We start from the raw sequence: 19,867 nt of genomic DNA, 5'->3' as shown, positions 1-19,867 counted from the left end.
CTAATTTTTTATTTAATGTTTGTAATATTTTGAATGAGGTAAGACAAAAATTGACAATTATAAAATTGTTGTTTGTATTTATGATTACATTTTTTCTACTTATTATAATAAAGTAATTAAATGAATTAGTTATATAAACATTATATTATATATTAATCAACACAAAAATATAAAAAGAAGTGTGAAATTATAATTGTTTAACCAAAAATGCTCAATGATAATCTAAGACCTAATTCAAATATAATTTTTGTCTAAAACAAGTCTTTACACTTTTTAAATTATTTTAAATCGTTACTATAAAATTTCTAGATGGTACAATGAGCTAATAATTATATATACAATATACATTTCTTAGAAGTGCAGGTAGGTAAAAAAAAATTGGTACATAACTTTAATTATGGTACAAGATAGATGGATAAATAATATTATGTTTAATATGTTACAAAAATATTCATAAGGATGTTAGCAAACCTGGGCAAGTTAATGATAATTTTTAACTGAGTTAAGTTAAGTTGATGGAAAACATTTTAAAAAGTTTAAAGTTAACAGTTAACATAATTTTTAACTCGGTTAAGTTAAAAGTTATATGAACATTTTTAATAAACTTATTAACTCAAGTTAAGTTAAGTTACTATTTTTTTTTTAATATCTACATAAATATTAAATACCCAGTAATATAGTTTAAAATAATAAAAATCATAAATATTATTGAACACAGGATATAACCAATAGCTTTTCTATACATAGAATTATTAGGTACTGAATTAATAGAATTATGTAGTAGGTACCAAAAGCATATGAAATTGAAAATACCGAAATAAATACATTCTTTTGATTTATAAATAAATAAATAACTTATTTATGGCAAAAATATTTTTTAATATGTTCTTGAGAATTGTACATTTATGATTTGTTTCTATATCAATATAATAAGATAATAGCATATTACTTATTATTTATTAGTATTTATTAATTATTATTATTATAATATGCCTGTATGCCGCAGTATGGTACCTATGGCATATCTTTAATCTTTATATATGCGATACACATATATATTATAATATATACCTAATGGCTATTGCTATATTAATATGTATTTACTATTTAATTAAGTTATTTTTTTTCGAAGAATTCTGGTTAATGGAATAAGAAATTCATTTAACTATATTTCTAATTTTCTATTCTAGTTAATGGTTATGTAATATGGAACATCAATAATATTTATTATTTAATTATTTATAAATTAACTCAACTTGAATTTGATTAATAGTAACTCATTATTTATTAAGTTATCAATTAAAAAAAGTTATGTTAAAAATTAAATTTTAAAAAGTTAAAATTAACTTAACTTTAACTTTTTAACTTGTTGATGACCAGGCTTGGATGTTAGTGATATCATAATATTATACACCATACAAGTACTATTAAATGACCTTAAAATAGATTATAGCATTGATTAATACAACCTAGTTATATCTTCAATGAGATTGATTACATCTTTAATACCAATCTCTGTCTGTTCTAATATTATCTGGAATTCACAATTATATGATCCCTAAAAAAAGGTCACATGCAGTTGTATGTATTAATACTATTAGGTGTATCTAACAATAATTAAAGATTAAATAGGTAGACACTTATAAATCTATATACAAATAGTTAACTCCAACAAAACTAATTTATAACACTTATGTAATCCACATTAGTGTTTAAACACTTTTATAGTTTTATATACTCATAGTTTTTATAATTATTTCCTTCATAATTTTTTATTAGTATAAAATAATTTGCAATAATCAAAAAAGTACAATGATTCAAAGAGGACATACCAAAGATCAAAGTATGTTTGTTTTTTGAGAAATTCGGAAACATAAGCTATTAGGTACCAACTGAAATGTTATCTAAACAATTAAAAATCCACTATATACAAATTGTGGTGGAACTAAAGTGAAATAGAGGTTACTTTGGTTACATTACATGTATTGTTCTGGAAGTTTATTATTGTGAAATAATTGGTATGGATGAATCTGGGCTATCTTTAAAATAGCTTTCATAAAGCTAAGTCAATAAATTACTTTTTAAACATTTAATTACTTGGGAATAACTATTATTTATTAAATAATTTTACAACAACAAATATTACTATTACCTTTAGTCCTTTAATGACTGACTCCATGTCAGAAACAGGCAATTTTAAAAAACTTTTTATCAAATTCCCATCAAAAAATCCTTTGTTAGATGTCGTGAATTCTGTTTGATGGTGATGGGGTATGATTTCTGCTCCATTAACAACAGTAGCTAAACTTTTTTGAAAATCTGACAGGAAGCTAAACAGTTTTGGACTCATTTTTGTAATAAATCCTGTTTAGATTATTCCAAATAATTACAATCATAGAATTTAAAATGAAAATTAAGGCAATATCAAATAAATATTTGCCTTAATTGTCTACAAAATTATATAAAAACCATGCCTTGAGAAACCAAAATAGTAAGCTTTAAAATAACATTAAAAATATACTAATTAATTATGTATTTTAAAATTGTATACAAATATTCAAAATGGTACATTGGAAATTGTGGTGCTTACATCAATAATTGTCAGGTTATTTCATTCTAAAATTTAATAACATAGTTACCATGTAGAAACAAAATATTTAACACTCACATAAATCACAAGACTAAATTCACTGGGACAATAAATACAACCAATGTCCAACAGATTACCTGCAAACAATCCAAATACTACTTTACCACTGGAACTATATAACCATCCTATTTTGAAAAACAAAGTTATAGAAATAAACTTGGATAAACATTGATAAAATAAAATGGAAAACATAAAAATCTAAAAAAACAAGTGAAAATCTAAGAGTAAAAAACTTGATAATAATGGTATTTTCATATATTGCAACAAATTTCCTCTAACAAGAAAATACATAAAAATATATATATAACTAGTAGGTACTTCTAATGTCAGACAATCATTTATTCTGACCTTTCATGGAAGATTTTATAGAAATTAACTATTAAGCAATGCAATTTCAAAACTTTCTATGCGTATTGGCTGAAAATGAAAATGTAATGGAAAACATGTACAAAAGCTGTTCAATAACTTTGAAAATAATGTCAAATTTGTATTCAAAACACATGTTTTCAATTTTTAACTTATGATAAATACTTTTTATTAGAACAGCGGTACCTAATAACAATAATAGTAAGGATAGTAGATTGTTTTAGAGACTAGCAACACTATAATTACAACACTATAATATTACAAAGTTTGTGTGTTATATTTTCTGACAATAATATGTAAATTAGATATTTTGGAAGAAATACTATAGTATCTATGAATTTACGTACAGGCATGCAAATAAAAATTATGATAACTAAAGAATTTATGTTAAACAATAAAGTATATACTAAGTATTGTAAAATTAAATAAAGAAAAAGCCGCCAAGTAGGTAACCGCTCTACTGTGCAGTATGTTTCGATTGTAACTTATCATTGAGTAGGTCACTATAATGGATGTGTTAAATTTGAATTAATTTATCAATCATTGTACACTATAAAAAAGCAGTGAAGACAGTCAACATTTTAAGTAATTATGGTTACCAAACAATTATTTTAATCAAAATATAAAAATTAAACAACTTTTGTATTTTTTTCCCTGATAATTTTAGAAAGTACTAAACAAGTTCTACTTTTGACTCACCAAAATAGGTACAAACTAGATCCCATTTTTACCAGAAACCACCCTCAAAGTTGATGATTGGAGCCTTTTTTCTAGAAAAAGTGTCACACACAAAAAACAACACATATCATTGTAAAATCAATACATTCATTGTTCAACTCAGAAATTAAAAGGAATAAAAACATATACTTTTACTACTTAATTATAAACTTATATAATCATACTGAACTGTAATAATGATTTAAGGGGGTTCCAGTCGATGAAAAAAAGTGACTTTTAGACCAATAAGCTAGACAAAACTGGAGGAATTTGGTTTGACGGATTTTATTTTTGAAAACAGATTGATGATTGATTAACAAGTTTACTAGGTTTTGCCAGAGGCGATTTTGAATATTTATTTTTTTAGCTGTGATATCCAAGAAGAAAAATATGATATTTTCGTATTTATATTATTCATCATGATACTAACAATAATTGGAATATTAAAAATCGCCTCAGGCAAAACCTAGTAATCTTGTTAATCAATCATAATCTGTTTTCAAATTAAAATCTGTCGAACCAAATTCCTCCAGTTTTGTCTAGCTTATTGGTGTAAGAACCGTTTATTTTAAATTTAAAATCTCCGTTAATGCTTGCGTAAGTTAATTGACAGCTAATATAAAAACGATCGACCTACTGCGCAGTATTATGTGGGCCTACTGTTATAATTCAGGACATATCTGGAAAATATTGACTGAAAACGATTACAGATTAAACTTACACATACTAATATTCGTTTACTTTGCACACACTTACAAGTAATTTTAATGTCCATTATGTTAAATTGCCTATATTAATTTCCTTAAAATACGACAGGCTGGAGCCCCTTAAATAGATGCGTATAATATGTTTCAGTCTTAAGTCTTAATCTTATATCTTCTTGGACAACCAAACTATTTGGATTACATTTTTCTACTTATATTTCATTTCAATTAAATTCATTTCATCAATGCCTTTTATGGTTTTTATTTTACTTATAAGTGTGTTCCAGGGACTGGAACTAAACTGAAAAGAACCGGTTCTGGAACCGAAACCTTTATTTAATAAATAAAGTACCGGACCGAACCGGATTTTTAAATTAAATAGGTTCTTTTAGGTTCAAAAATAAAATAATTTTATTTATCATAATTTAATGGTATTACTATTTTGTGTATAGACTATGTATGATGATATGAGTTTTGTAATAAATTACATACTCATAATTAAACCAGCATTCCGGATAGTTATTTAAAATTATTATACTTCTCAGTATCTTAAATATCTGGAACCAGTACCAAAATTATTTGGAATTGATACCTTCATTTTTTTTATCAAAAAACCAGAACAGAACCGAAACAATTATTTTATTTTTGGAAAACCAGTACTGGAATCAATACCGATAAATTCAATAGGTTCCAGTGTCTGGTGTTCATATAGAAAAAAGTGGGTGTCACTCTTCTGTACAGTAAGATACAAGTGCGTGACTGTAATGGATGGTGTTAAATTTGAATTCAATGATATAATATCATTGTATACAAAAAATGATTCTGAGCGAAGACAGTCAGTCAACCTATGATATATTACTAAGTATATTCGATAATATTATAGTGAATAAAGTAATTTATTTACCTATTTATATGGAACCTTATTTTGAATTTAAAATCCTTAGCTATAAAAATTGAATATTAACTACATTTTTAAATTTTAATATTTGTCAACATTTCAAACTGAAATGCCTATAAAAAAATTTGTGACTATGTATTTTTAATATTTCTCAACTGCTATTGTATTAACATTTTTAGAAAAAAAAGATAAAAAAAAAGAGGAAAAGCAGTTTTACTTCTCTAAACGGTGACGACAGACACACAAAAAAAAATAAATAAGAAAAACACACATCATTATAATATCATTACATTCATTGCTCCGCTCAGAATCTAAAATAGCTTATGAAAATATGATAACCCAAGGGCCAAGATATTATAAAATTACTAGGCAATTCCATTTAGTTAAAATAGATATTTCTGTAAATTTTTTATTTTTTTTTATATTGTCATGTTTTTACACCAGTACACAGATAAATTAATATATTGACTTTAACAAACTTTTAATACTAATTTAAAGCATACTATTTTGTTTTACTAAGTGCAGTACTCTTATTATTTTATAGGTTTTAAGTTTAAAGTTCAATCTACTGTGTATAAAGAATTAAGTATAAACTCTAAATACAAGTAAAAATAAACATGTCAAATTAGGTAGGTATATTATCATATTATTTTTTACAAACCAAGAGCTCCACTAATTGTGCCATAAAGAATACTTCCTTGAACTGATAATTGTGTTTCATATGCATTTTCAAATTGTTTCATAACTAATGAACCATGTCTAAAAACATTTACCAAATCACCCAAGTTGAATCTACCAATTTCTTGAAAATTATTATGTTGATTATCACCAGAAACAAAATTACTAAAAAAAAATTACAATTATAATATATTAATTAATTACATAAATACATAACCATAATTAAATAGTTTGATATAGGTACCTGTGTTTATAAAAAACATATAAATATTTATCATTTTCTGCTCCGATAAATAAATCATCATCAATAATCTCTATGGCGGATGACCATTTTAGGCAATCGTCTGTAACTATCTACGCATAACATTAAAAAAAAAAAAAACAAGTTCTTATTTAATTTTAAATACAAATATTAAATAATTAAATTACCTTTTCTAAATTGGTTTCATCAGTTTTGTACTTAAATAGTGCTAATGACTTCATTAAATCACCACAAAGAATATATTTTCCATTAGTTTTAACATGCTGAGATAAACTGTTATTATTTTGTGTACATCGAAGAACAAATTTTTTTTCATGAGTCCAGCTATATAATTGTACCTAAGTAATTGTAAATCTAGTATATTTATATAATCAAACTATAGTGGTCTACAGGTAATGGTCAGGTGTCTGATCTTGAATTCTGAGGATCATATTTCAAAAGAAAAATTGTTATTAGGTATTAAGATTTAAGGTACCTACTTACTTATTTTTATCAAAAAACAAAATTAATTAGTAATAACAATATGATATTAAAATTAAAATTAATCTTTAGCTCTTCAAATAATGTATTAACTTCGAGAACATGGTTATTGTGTGTTATGTTCCCTTTGTGTAGCGGTGAGTTGTTTCACTGTTGTATCATACAATATGTACCTAGAGGCAGACTGGGCCGGCAGAATACCGGGAACTTTCCCAATAGCCACTGCTCAAAAATAATATGATATTATTATATATTTATAATTAAATTGGTATAAATATAAATTATTAATATTTTGTATTTTTGTATCATAACGCGTGAGTGTGAAAAATTGTATATATTAGGTGTTTAAGATTTTAGATTTCGGTTCGACTGATTGTCAACATAAACCCCCCTGGTGATAAATGCAAAATCAGAAATTCCTTCGGAAAAAAAATGTTATATAATTTTTTTTACTTATATTATTAGTTATAAAAGTTGCTTTCGAATAACTGTCGAATTTATTTTAAAATATTAAATAGCATCTGATTAGATATCTGAGTGTTATAAATGCCTATAGCGAATTACAAAATATAACAAATACGTATACCCATCTAAATTGTATTTTGTATTAATTTAAATTGGCTTTTAATTTTTGTGGGCATTTTATTAAGCTTTGTAATATTAGTGTATTAAATTGTATTTTATTAAGGCATTTTTCTTGTCTTATCGCATTTAAATCCACACCATATTTATAACTTAATCTGGCGTTTATTATACCAATTGATTAATATATCCACGTCTAGCCAGCGATAAAGTATTTACTTAATATTAGGTACTTATAAAATATTGTACACAATTAAAAATATAATATAAATATATTGTACACAACATGGGCGTACTCATGAGCACGTACAAAGATGTCTATGAGGGGAGGAAGGGGATAGGAGGCTTTCTAAGTCGATCCCCCTTGTTAGAATTTATTAACTATTGTTATACAATAAAATTGTCCTTTAGTAAATATAGTTATTAAATACATATTAACCTGTTAGTGTGATATTACATTTTTTCACATGAAAGTTATAAAAGGTAGGTATCGAGCTATACTTTCTGATGATAATTTAGAGAAGCATATTTGTTTAGCCGTTAGTGAATATTACCGAGACGCTTCTACATCAACAATATAATGTTAACACATTTTAAAATTATTTATAAATTTAATGTGAAACACTAATTTTAGATAACTTTAAAATTTTATTTTATTATTTATATAAGTACTTATGTTTATTATTAATATAAAATAATTGTTTTACATTAGTCGATCCTAAAAGAAAAATAAACCCTTAGTAGATCTCAATCAAAAACAGTTTGACCATCCCTGTTTTATATTGTAAGCTGAATAAATAAAAATAATATAATTTTTTAATTTATTTGGATTTATAAATATATATTATTTAACTTACTGAACTATTAACTGTAGCTATAAGCATGTCATGAAATGTAACCATGCCAAAACATCCACCATTAACAATTTTTTCTGATATTTGTGTCAGTTTTGATAAAGAAGTATCATAATGGAATACAACAATTCGCCCTTCTTTAGGATCTTGACATTCTTCTGCCATAAGAGCCGTTCCCAATACATAATAAGCATTTGGATCATTTGCCAATTTAGTTGATATGATGCTTAATGCATATTCGTTAGAATATAATTGATATACATGTAAAACTATATATATATTTCAAGTATTATAAAATGAATACAATGTATTTTATGTTTGATTTTTTATTTTACAATAAAATTACTTACTTTCAAAAGTATCTTGGTGCAATATTATCATACTGCTGATTTCAAATTCAGGATTGAAATCACTATCACTTAATGAACTTGCTTCACTACTGCTTGACAATTGTTGATCAATTAGAAAACGATTTCCAATTGCACTAGAAATATTCTGTGTTCTAGTACTAGCACTAGGGCGAACAGATCCTTTTATCATTTCATCTTTAGTATTTTTTCTGATAGTTATTATACCAAATGTCTAGTAAAAAAATTACTTAAAATACAAAATAACAAAAATATTTCTGGTTAACAATACCTTGCTTGCTTCTTGATATGCAATTCGCCGAGGTGATTCTCCTAGAGGAATAGTACGTACATGATGTTTTTTCTTCATATCAATAACACCAATAATAATAGCGGTGTCTGTAGCCAGAATGAAACTTTATTTTAAAATAAACAAATTTAATTAAATAATATAATTTAATAGTTATAGTGACAGCTAAGTTTCTTTACCTATTAGGATAATTATCCGTATTAACCATACATATATTATTAATTTTTATTGAATTGACATTGGTAAAAACCAGCTTTTTATTAGAAGAATTAATTATAATTGGAAAATCAGTACATATAAAAATACTTGAAGCAGTTTGAAAATTTTTGATTAATGCTGGTCGATTACCAAGTTTGATCTAAAATAAAAATTCAAGAGTTTAATAGTTTATATTAATTATTTAGGTACAAGGTAAATTTGATTTATTAATACTAACCTTTCCATTCTTATATAATTTACCAGTTTCAATATTTAAGTAAAAATAACATAGACTACCATTTCCCAATGCACAAAATAAGTAATGTATATTTTCTAATGTAACAAAAGATATAGATCGAGGAACAATTCCTAAAACATTAAAGAATTATTTGAATAAAAATATAACCTTACAAGTTGTATACAACTTTGCTCTTTTAATTTAGCAATAATATTTCTGGTAATTTTAAATTTTTAAATAAAAACAGGAAATAATATTTTTGTTTTATGAAGACGACATGTCATCTGAAATGTCATACCTTTATATTTTAACTTTCAAATGGTTTTGTATGGCGTACAGTTTTTACTAATTTAATACCTACAACTTAAGAGGAAGTAACACTGGAATTTGTCGACACTGTCTTATAAGTGCGTAACATGGCAAACTTATACTCAGTAAATCATGTCTAGTTTTGTTAGTTTAAAAATTAGAGTGAATATTATGAAACTTGATGGTTTTTTATGATGGTTCAGTTTTTAAGTGAGTTATGAGATTTTTAATTTACGCTATAATATACCCGCAAAACTTGCTAAAAAATTGAACTATCTTAAAAACTCATGTACAAATACAGATAATGTTCTTATCATCAAGTTTCCTAATAGGTCAATTCACTCTAATTTTTAAACTAACAAAGTTAAACGTGATCTTCCGAACGTAAATTTGCTATGTTACACACTTGTAAGAGAGAGCAATAATAAATGCCAACTATATGTCCTCTTTATCCTAAATAATTGGTGCCTTTGACGTATGAGATGAATACGGATATCAATAAAAACAATAAAAGTTCAAAACAAAATCACTAGAACAGGACGAATTATGATTAGTGATTTCATACTTTATATACCTAGTCTCATTTTCACATAGTTTTATATGATTGACAAGTTTTTATCAATACCTATAGTAATCACTTGTGTAAATACAAAATATATTATGGTGTATATTTTTTAAATAATTTAATAAAACTTAATGCCATACATTGATGATCATTATTTATTACCTTCAAATAAATTTTCTTTTTCAAGTTCTACAAAATCAGGAAGTTTAAGTACTTTAATAGATGTATCTGTCCATAGACCAATAGCAAGCAGTATTATAGTTTCACCAAATTTGTCTTTAAATAAACAAATGTCAAGACAAGATGCTTCATGTTCTAATGTAATATGCCTATTAACATGTTTTGAAAAAAAATTAATACCAAACATTAAATGTATATACAAAAAAGTTATACTTATTTTGAAAAATTTTGTGTGTTCCAATTTCTATGTAATATAGATCATGTGCTGAAGAGCAAACCGCCTGACGACCATTACACGACACAGCATTAATATTTCTGAAATATGGTACTTTCCATTCACTTATTAATTTTTTTGACTCCATACAAATTAACCGAACACTAGCAGATGTTATTTGAACCATCTTATTATCTAATGTTTTACCACAGTAAAATGTTTGTAACTCAGATTCAAAACCTTCAACATATATTTCTTCTGCCTCTTCGCTATCATATGCCAACACTTTACTATGCCAAACAAAAGATAATACTAATGTATCATCTAGATCACTTTTAGTATTAAAACTTAGAGACCAAATTCCTTTAATTCCAAGCAAATCAATTGTGGCTATTTCTTGAATCCCTACTCCATTGTTTATAATTCTAAGAGATCCATCTTTATATGCCCCTTCAAATTGTTAATAAAAAATAAACTAATTATTTCTAGGTATATCCTTCTTTTTAATTTTTTAAATAAGCAATACCTACTAAACATACCTGAACAAGTAACAATTTGTTCTTGACCACGTTGGTCGATATCAACTAAGCACATGTCAACAATTGGTCCTAAATTAAGATATTGATCTAAAAGTGTTATATGTGAACCAGTTTCATTAAATTCATGATGTAATTTAATAAGTTGAGAGTCACCAAATTTAGATGCGACATAAATTACTTTGTTATCCAAATATGTAAGTGATATAGGAATACTAATTTCTCCTGAAAAAACATATTTGTTTTATTGATATTCCAAAACATTAACATAATTGTTTAACCAACCAAAATAACGTAAATATAGATCTGTAACTTTAAATTTTCCGTTTAATGTTTTTTCATACTTTAAAAATAACATAAGCAAACATCCTGAATGGTCTCCAAGTAAATATCTTGTTCCCTCTAAATCAACTCTAGTATAACATACAATTTCTATTTTCTGAAAATATAACAAATGTAAGAAATATATAATGTATCATTTATGTTAAAAATAATTTACTTGTTTTATGGGAAGACGAATAATATTAAAGGAGCCATTATGATAAAAAATTGAACTTTCACCAATAATAATAGCCCCACAGAGAGGCGGAGGAACAGGAATGACCATTGAAGCTTCTTTTTCAATACTTTTATATTTCTTGGAATCCTAGTCAAATATACAATTTAAATTTAACTTAATAAATTAGTGGAAAATTAAAAAATAAATTACCTCAATACATGTTATAAAATCAACAATAATTTTTTTTATTTTAATATTTCGACCCATTGCATTCTCATGAATGATTATAATAGTAGGGTTAGTAAAACCATACAAAAAACCAATATCTTGTATATTTGTTTCTTCCGTTCTAGAATATATGACTTCATAAGTACAATAAGCATAATATGATAAATTTAAAACAAATTAAGTGTTTTTATAGAATTAGAACTAAATTAGACAAATAAGCGATGATATTATGTAACAGATAACTCATTTTTTTTTTTATATCAGATATATTCTTCTTATATACTCCATACTTTAAGAGAATAATACCCTTTGGAAAATGATGGAATTTCTTAATAAACAATTTCTTACATTTTATCAAAGGATATCTAATCTGTTTATATTAAAATCTATGATTGGTAATAGATTATTACATTTAATATTAGTAATTACTAATTAGTAAGTACATAGGCATTTTTGAAAAACATAATTTTATATAATTAATTTAATTAATATAACTTTATGCATATAACTCACGTAATAGAATACACTTCAAGTTCACCCTCTTTGTCTAATGGTATGATTTTAAAAATTTTTTCAAATAATTTTAGCATTACTAATTTGGCATTAGGATCAATTATGCCCATAAATTCTGTTGCAACCCCAAAATGATCAAATACATTACAATGCCCTTTTGTCAACATTTCAATTTTATCAGATGACTGAGTATATTCTAAAACCATTGCATTGTATTGAGTAGTTACTACAAATATAAGGTCTGTAGTTTTGTTCTGAAAAAAAAATAATAATTTTATTACTTTAAATGTAGTAGATGATTTAAATTAATTCATCGTCATTCATCATACTTTAGGTCTAAAAACTTTCATTATTTCAACTTTTTGATTAAAATCCGTTTCTGATAGTAACAAGAGACCATGTTCATTAATTAGGTATATTTCTATGCAATTCAATTTTGCAACAATCAAATTGCGTTGTACTGGTGAGATAAAAAATCCTAAATTTATAAATAAAATGTATTTATTAAATAAATGAATAATGTATAGTATATTCATACACATTCAAGGAGGAACAAAAATATCAGTTATCTAAAAACTATAATGTATATATAAACATATAGGTAACATTGATTTTAAGGGTTTTATATTCATTTTACCAACTAGGTTAGGTTAGGTTCATTCAATTTTTTGATTGGGCACTCATTTTATACAATTTTCAAATTTTTCTCCAGAAACCTATATTATCTGGACATGTTTATATTTTCCATTCTATTATTTACAATTTTAGTTATTGTCATTAAATTGTACAAAGTTCAACCATTTATTTACTAGTTGCTTTATATTTAACAAACAACATCTCAAATTTTAAAATATGTATAGATTTTCATACTGTTTTAAAATTGAATCAAGACAACAATTAAGATAAATTAAGTATCTTACATGTTTTTCTTATTTAATTAAATAGAGATTAAAATTAATTACCTACCCAAATAACAAAATATATTTTTACTTACTTAAAAATAAACATATATACATAAATTATTCATCTGGTTAAATGTAAAGTATATTATGTAGCATATTATTATAAGCATATATTATGAAAACAAGTATTGTGAGCATATGCAGCATAATAGGGGTATCTTGAAACTGTTTTTGAGTATTGAATATTCCTTTCAAATTGCTTTTAAACTTGAAATCATAACAATTGAAACATATTAATTCCACAATAGATGACATTTGATTATTATTATATTATTTTCTAAATAAATAAAGTACATTGGACCTATTCCAATCCACTTGTTATTTTACTTAGTATAATTTAAAACTAAAAGAGCAGTCAAGGATGTCCGCTGCGGGCAAGTAGTGGCAGTTGCTAATTCTTCCCCAAATTTCTGCGGGCGTCCTTGACAGTAGTATTTAATGGTGTACAACAGGGATGGGCAACTCTAAGTTACCAGAGTGCCAATTTTTAGAACTTTAAAATCTAGCAGGCCAGAAAGCAAAGAAATCAAAACAAAAAAAAATAAAATAAAATAGTTAAGTGGATCTCACTCTGCTGTACAAGTGGGTCACTATAATGGATTGTATTAAATTTGAATCTAATGTTATAAAATCATTGTATATGAAAAACAATTCTGAGCGAAAATGATTTGTCAGCCTATAATATTAGCAAACATATTTAATGATATTATTGTGATTAAAGTAATTAAAATTACTATTAAGCAATAGTGCAACAGTAGGTTAAATTAATTTTTGCCAAAAAATTACAAAAATATAACTAAAATTGTTATTCTTGGTTTTAATATGTAATTTTGTCCAAATTTGAACTTAAAATGTCTGTAAAAAATAGCTGTTTATATATTTTTTCGATTTTTTGGTTACAGTATAAACTATTTAAGAGAATCCTTGATTTAAATTTTCAATCCTTAGCTATAAAAATAGAACATTAATAATTTTTTAATTACAATAAATTTGAACATTTTAGAGATTTTGATAAATTTTGTTAACATTTAAATATTTATAAATTAAATTTGTTCCTATGGATCATTAATATTTATCAACTGCTATTATAAAAACTTATAAGGAACCTTATTTTACATTTTAAAGCTTTTTGACCCAATGAATACAATTTTATTGAAATGTATAGAATACAAATCTAAAAAACAAATAGAAATTTTTTTATGCCTATAAATAGGTCAATAAATGTTGCAATATTTTCAAAATTATATGGTATATGGAAATCGCTAATAGAAATTTAATGTATCTACAGATTTATTTTTTTTAGTTACACTAGTCAATAACTGGTTTTGTGTAAATATTTAGATTTTTCATTAATTTTTTGTTTGTTTTTCCTGACGCTTTTGAAATCTTTTTTACTTTAGACTCCCCAAAGTACAAACTAGATCAGTTTCCTACCAGAAAAGATGCTGTTGAAGAAATTGAAGCATTTTTACTGTCCCAAAAGGTGATTATAGACGCAAAAAAAAATGTAAATATGTAAAATATAGCTTCAAACAAAGTATATAATTTATTTAATTTAAAATAATTTTTGTAATTATGAATCCATGTATTATTTCAATATATTATATTAATACTACAATTTCATAATTTTACCTATATAATTATTTTACTTATTCAATAAAATACATTTAAAAGTAATTAAAATTAAAAATTTGACTGATACTACAATAAAATAATTGAAAGTAAATAATTTAGATATTTTATACCTTCAAGGCATTGCATATGATGGATATGATGGATTGACCAACATTTCAACCCCTTGATTTTATATACTCATTGTTGGAACCACATATTTAGTATTAAATACAGTTGGTATAATTACAAATGATAATAATTTTTATGAGAGACTATCTGCTTTAAAATCAAAACATTTAAGTTTAAAAATAACAGAACTTTTACCTGCTCAAAAAGCAGTTAAGACAAATATTGAACTTGTTGGGTTGAATGGTATGATTGAATTTTACACTTTTTAGAAATATTACCGGCTATAGTAAGTACAATGGATGATTTAATTATGGAAAGAGCTATGTTTATTGACTATCCACATCAATAATAATTTTGAATTTTTGGTTCGCTTAAAAATATTGACAAAATGTTTAGTTATAACACTTCCACTTTCTATTCAATTACAAAGTATTGAATAAAATATGAGATAATTTTTCAGCAAACAAATTTCACATTATTTTTGACTAAAATAAAATTATAGAAGAACAAATGGATATTGAAGTACAGATTCTCAGAATAATAAACAAATAACGATATCGAGCAAATACTATCCATAAAAATCAATATAAATCATATATTCATATGTATTTTTCCAGGAAAGGCAGGGTGGACAGCTGCTTCCCTAGTGAGATTTGTTATATTTTAATAACTGTCATAGACTAGATTCTAGAAATAATCTATCCAACAAATATAGATAGTATCCCCCTCTCCAGCTATGAAGATCTGGAAACACTTTTTATTTATTTTATTTTTATTTATTCACTTATGATCTTAATATTAACAAATAAATCATTTTTTATCTTACTTAGATAACCTTATATCAGAATTTAATTTGTGATTTTCTAAAGATTACAATGCTATAATTTCTAACTATTCTAAGAATTATTGGACGCTGCTAAAAAATATGAATCAGATTTACCCTCTAGCAGTAAAGTACTTTATGAAGAACTGTTTATGTAAAAAGTTATGGAAGAAAAATACCTGAAAAAGCAGATACTCCAATTGAAGCGTACAAATCTACATATATGTTACCTAACATTGAGTGCCTACTAAAAATACTACCTATGTTCTATATATAAAACCTATATGTTACAACAGTGACTTCAGAACCATCATTCAGTTCATTGAAACATATTCAAGGCCTACAATGAATTAGAATTAATGGCTTAGCAATGCATCTAACTATTACTAATAAAAAAGTAAAAGTTCATAAAAACTGATTAATTTAATGGTGCCTTAAAATGTAATGGACCAATCATGGGCCACTAAATCATGCTACAGAAAAATTATTAAAATATTTAGTGAATGTTTGTGCAACCCAGCATCAATCTATACTTTTTTATTATTTGATCGTTCACATGGACTATCGATTTTCTTTTGATAGTAGAAACTATTCGGTAGTGTCCAATGTCCATCACAAAGTAAAATCGGCAAGAAACAAATGTAGGTACCTGATTCGCTGAAACTGGGGGCAGTAGCCTTGATTACCGTGGTCGTGTAGAACTGGGAATTCATTATGGTTCTGGTTTCAGTGTAGGTTCACAACTGCTACTATTATACTTTATAATATGGACTCGTCTTGCCTAAAATGCAAATATCAATATAATATTACAATATTTAGAATAGGTATAGTACAGGCACATCGTACCATGCGATCATAAACCAGATCATGAAGTAGGTACCAGATGCTATTATTAATATTTCCGTAATCAGTATCACAAAGTCCAGAGTACGTCTTCCTTACAGCCGACGATCAGAGCAAATAAAATTAAAATACACACAGGAAAAGGACGGACAGCGTCAACTCGACTGCACCAGATAGCGGACAATGACTCATATGACTACGGTCAGCAGGCGATAGGCCGGGAGGAACGACAGGGCCGCCGTGTGGATTCGGGACGCATTATCGATTGCTAACAGTGTGAGCGTGTGACCGGCCTACGGTAAATGTGAGCTTTCGGCTTTCAGCAAAATAAAACCGCTATATTCCAATAACTACTTGTGGGAATTAGAGCATCACCAATTATTACGAACGTTTATAATATATTATATTGTATAGAATACAATAATATAATATTATGAACCTAATAATATATTGTATAAAATATAAAATATGAATATTTTAGTTGTTTATAGGCAATAGCGTATAATTACTGGAATATTCTATGATAAAGCCCATAGTTTACTTCATCAACTATCACCTATCACCGTAGTATAAGAAATAATATTCCTTAAAATCTTGCTTCTATCTTGCTTATACTATGCCTATCACGAATATTGCGATAAATAGTTGTTTATATATATTTGTGGGCTGTGGCTCGCTATATGAGGTATGACGCTTGGCTTGCGTTATCGACCAAGACGTGAAAATAATATAATAATAGTCCAAAGTCACAAGGAACCGGCCACTGTACAGTGGTACTTCATGAAATTGGCGGCTCTAATTTGGGCGAATGACCCAAAATAAAGTATCAATTAGCCAAAATTACATGGCCCCTTAATTTTTAAATGATATATGTTTAATTCATAAATTGTGCAAACTAATAAAATATAAAATATTTATGAATATATTATTTATGCAAATTATGAACTTGAACGTTTTCTTTCCCATTTTTAGAGACTTAGGACCAGTGGTGGTTTTGGATATAAGGCAAGTGAGGCGGCGCTTCACCTAAAATGTTGAAACAAATAATACTCAATAAGTATATTTCTTAGCTCACCGATAGCACATATTTCGATGATAATTTTTAACGTATTTATGGTTTTATTTGAGAAAAAATTCTTCTTTACGAAGTTTAATAATGTGAATTATGTATTATCATTTATTAATTTATTATATTATATATTATTTATTAATTTCGTGTTTAATACGATAAATATAAACGATAAATTGATAAGAAGTGCACGAAATAATGATTACGTAAACTAACGCTGGTATTTTAGCCAGCAGCAATTTTCCGATGACGTCAGATAAGCAGTGAGCACCGTCTAACGTCGCCTCTGAGTTTGTACTTTCAAACGCAATATGTTCGCGAATACATGCGATTGTTAAATAAGTAGAATTGTTCAAGCTCAATGATTATTGTGAGGCTCGATTTTCATCGACTATGTTTACTAAAAATAGATGCGGTATACTGGTATTATGGTCAGCCCGCAGTTCAACATCAAAACACATAATAAGTTGTTATTTGTTACAGCCGGGACAGCCCTAATTAAACCGTTGTAGTATTGATTTATATTTCTGTCCTGTTCGAATCGCTGCTTCTATTGGTTCGATTAAATTGGTTTATCTACGCGTGCTGCCGTGCTTTTTATTAAACATTAATTACTCTGGCTACTGATAGATTTTTGTTATAGAGAGGGGGATTGATACAAGAGGTGTTCTGGGTACCCATCCAACGAGTCCAAACCGGGTACCCGATATCATATTCAGTACCAGACCAATACTCGTTACCCGGGGTGTTGACTTGAACAGTACCCGGCTTACTGATAAATTTAATAAAAAAAAAATGTTTCTGCAATCGACTAAACGAAAATATTTTATAAATTTATAATATTATATAGCATCATCGAGATGTAGTAGAAAATAGAAATATAATATTTCTAAGATTTATTTATTATTGTTATAGTTATAAATAATAATCATCTGTTACGTTTACCGATAACAATTTAAAAATAGAGTTAACACGCACAGCATCATCGATAGTAAATAATAATATTGTCAATTTATGTGATTTATTACTGGACCTGCAGTACCCGATACTAGGTTTTAACAAAAATTATTACTCGACCAGTACTTGAGACTAGGTTTTAACACAATTTAATACTCGATTAGTATCTTGGACTTGGTTTTAACAGACATTGTTATTTGGCCAATACTCGGTACACGGTTTGTTTGTAAAAAATCTACCCAGAACATCTCTAATTGATACATATGTCACTTCACCAAAAAAATACTACCGAAACCACCACTTCTTAGGACTCCCAGTTAACTGTAATTGATATGGTTAAAAGTTCAAATTTTTTTACGTCGTTATATTAATTTATGAAATACTTCCATTCGTCTATTGGAACATATTGTGATTCCAAGTCAATAATTTCAGAACTTCTTGAGGGTCAGTTGTAATACATTTTAGATTCTGAGCGGAGCGATAAATGTATTGATTTTACCATTGTTTTTTTTTTTTAAATTTTTTTTTGTGTTTGTATTGTCATCTTTCAGGAGAGTAAAAGTGCTTGGATTTTGATGTAAAACATCTAATTGCGCGGTATGGGAGTGAGGCCGACTGTGGCGTGGCGACGCATGTGTTTCCTTATTACCATTGCAACGATTACGAAAAATTCCATCGGAAATCTATGTATATAAAAATGAATGTATGTCCATATTACCATAGCACCCAACCTCGGAAGGAGATAGAATGTTTGCCTGCCTATGTGTGTGTCCTTTGGTTGCCATGGGTTTTGAAGCTATTCTAATAATAACTATTGGTTGCCTAGCAATGAAGTGCACGGGATTATTATTGGTTGCCAATGTGTATTGCAAATATACACACTAAAAATAAACAAAAATAAAAACCAACTATTTCATTAAATTCTTGAGACAGTACCTGATCGCCTATAATATATTTGAAAATGTTATCTCATCGCCAATCAAAATAAAGAACCATCAAAGTGAACACTATATTTGTGGACGAGTAGTCAACACCGGCGACCAGGGCAATGTTAGATGTCGACTACCCGTGTACTGTAGCGTTTCAATTTTCAACATCAATACCAAAAGAAAATGTTTGATGTTTTACATCTGCCAGGCGTC

General features: G+C 26.6%; 1 protein-coding gene across 1 annotated transcript; it reads right to left on the bottom strand.

Annotated features, from left to right (window-relative positions):
• Nucleotides 1-1,449: 1,449 nt before the first annotated feature.
• On the bottom strand, nt 1,450-16,823 carry LOC132936873 (DNA damage-binding protein 1-like). Its single transcript, XM_061003654.1, has 20 exons — nt 16,703-16,823; nt 16,506-16,637; nt 12,658-12,806; nt 12,329-12,582; nt 11,798-11,936; nt 11,588-11,734; nt 11,374-11,527; nt 11,092-11,313; nt 10,552-11,002; nt 10,321-10,487; nt 9,285-9,415; nt 9,028-9,206; nt 8,831-8,954; nt 8,542-8,773; nt 8,195-8,460; nt 6,443-6,613; nt 6,258-6,367; nt 5,997-6,178; nt 2,153-2,364; nt 1,450-1,558 (listed from the first exon to the last, which is right to left on the bottom strand). Exons 2-20 carry the CDS (start codon nt 16,567-16,569, stop codon nt 1,460-1,462), a joined length of 3,453 nt encoding a protein of 1,150 aa, XP_060859637.1. The 5' UTR covers nt 16,570-16,637; nt 16,703-16,823; the 3' UTR covers nt 1,450-1,459.
• Between the last annotated feature and the right edge of the window lie 3,044 nt (nt 16,824-19,867).

The sequence above is a fragment of the Metopolophium dirhodum genome, chromosome 1 (genome assembly GCF_019925205.1).
Source record: "Metopolophium dirhodum isolate CAU chromosome 1, ASM1992520v1, whole genome shotgun sequence".
In the NCBI taxonomy this organism is placed as follows: domain Eukaryota; kingdom Metazoa; phylum Arthropoda; class Insecta; order Hemiptera; family Aphididae; genus Metopolophium; species Metopolophium dirhodum.
Note: the sequence above shows the minus strand (reverse complement) of the source record. Positions and strands in the feature narration are given on the sequence as shown.

Bases quoted from the DNA above. Each gene is read 5' to 3' on its own strand.
- LOC132936873 (XM_061003654.1), bottom strand. From the start codon at position 16,569: ATGAATTCCCAGTTCTACACGACCACGGTAATCAAGGCTACTGCCCCC. The intron at 2,365-5,996 runs GTTTGTAAAAAA...TAATCTAAACAG, and splicing joins CACAATTAGTGGAGCTCTTG to GATTTATTACAAAAATGAGT. The intron at 1,559-2,152 runs GTAATAGTAATA...ACCTTTTTTTAG, and splicing joins CAGTCATTAAAGGACTAAAG to GGATCATATAATTGTGAATT.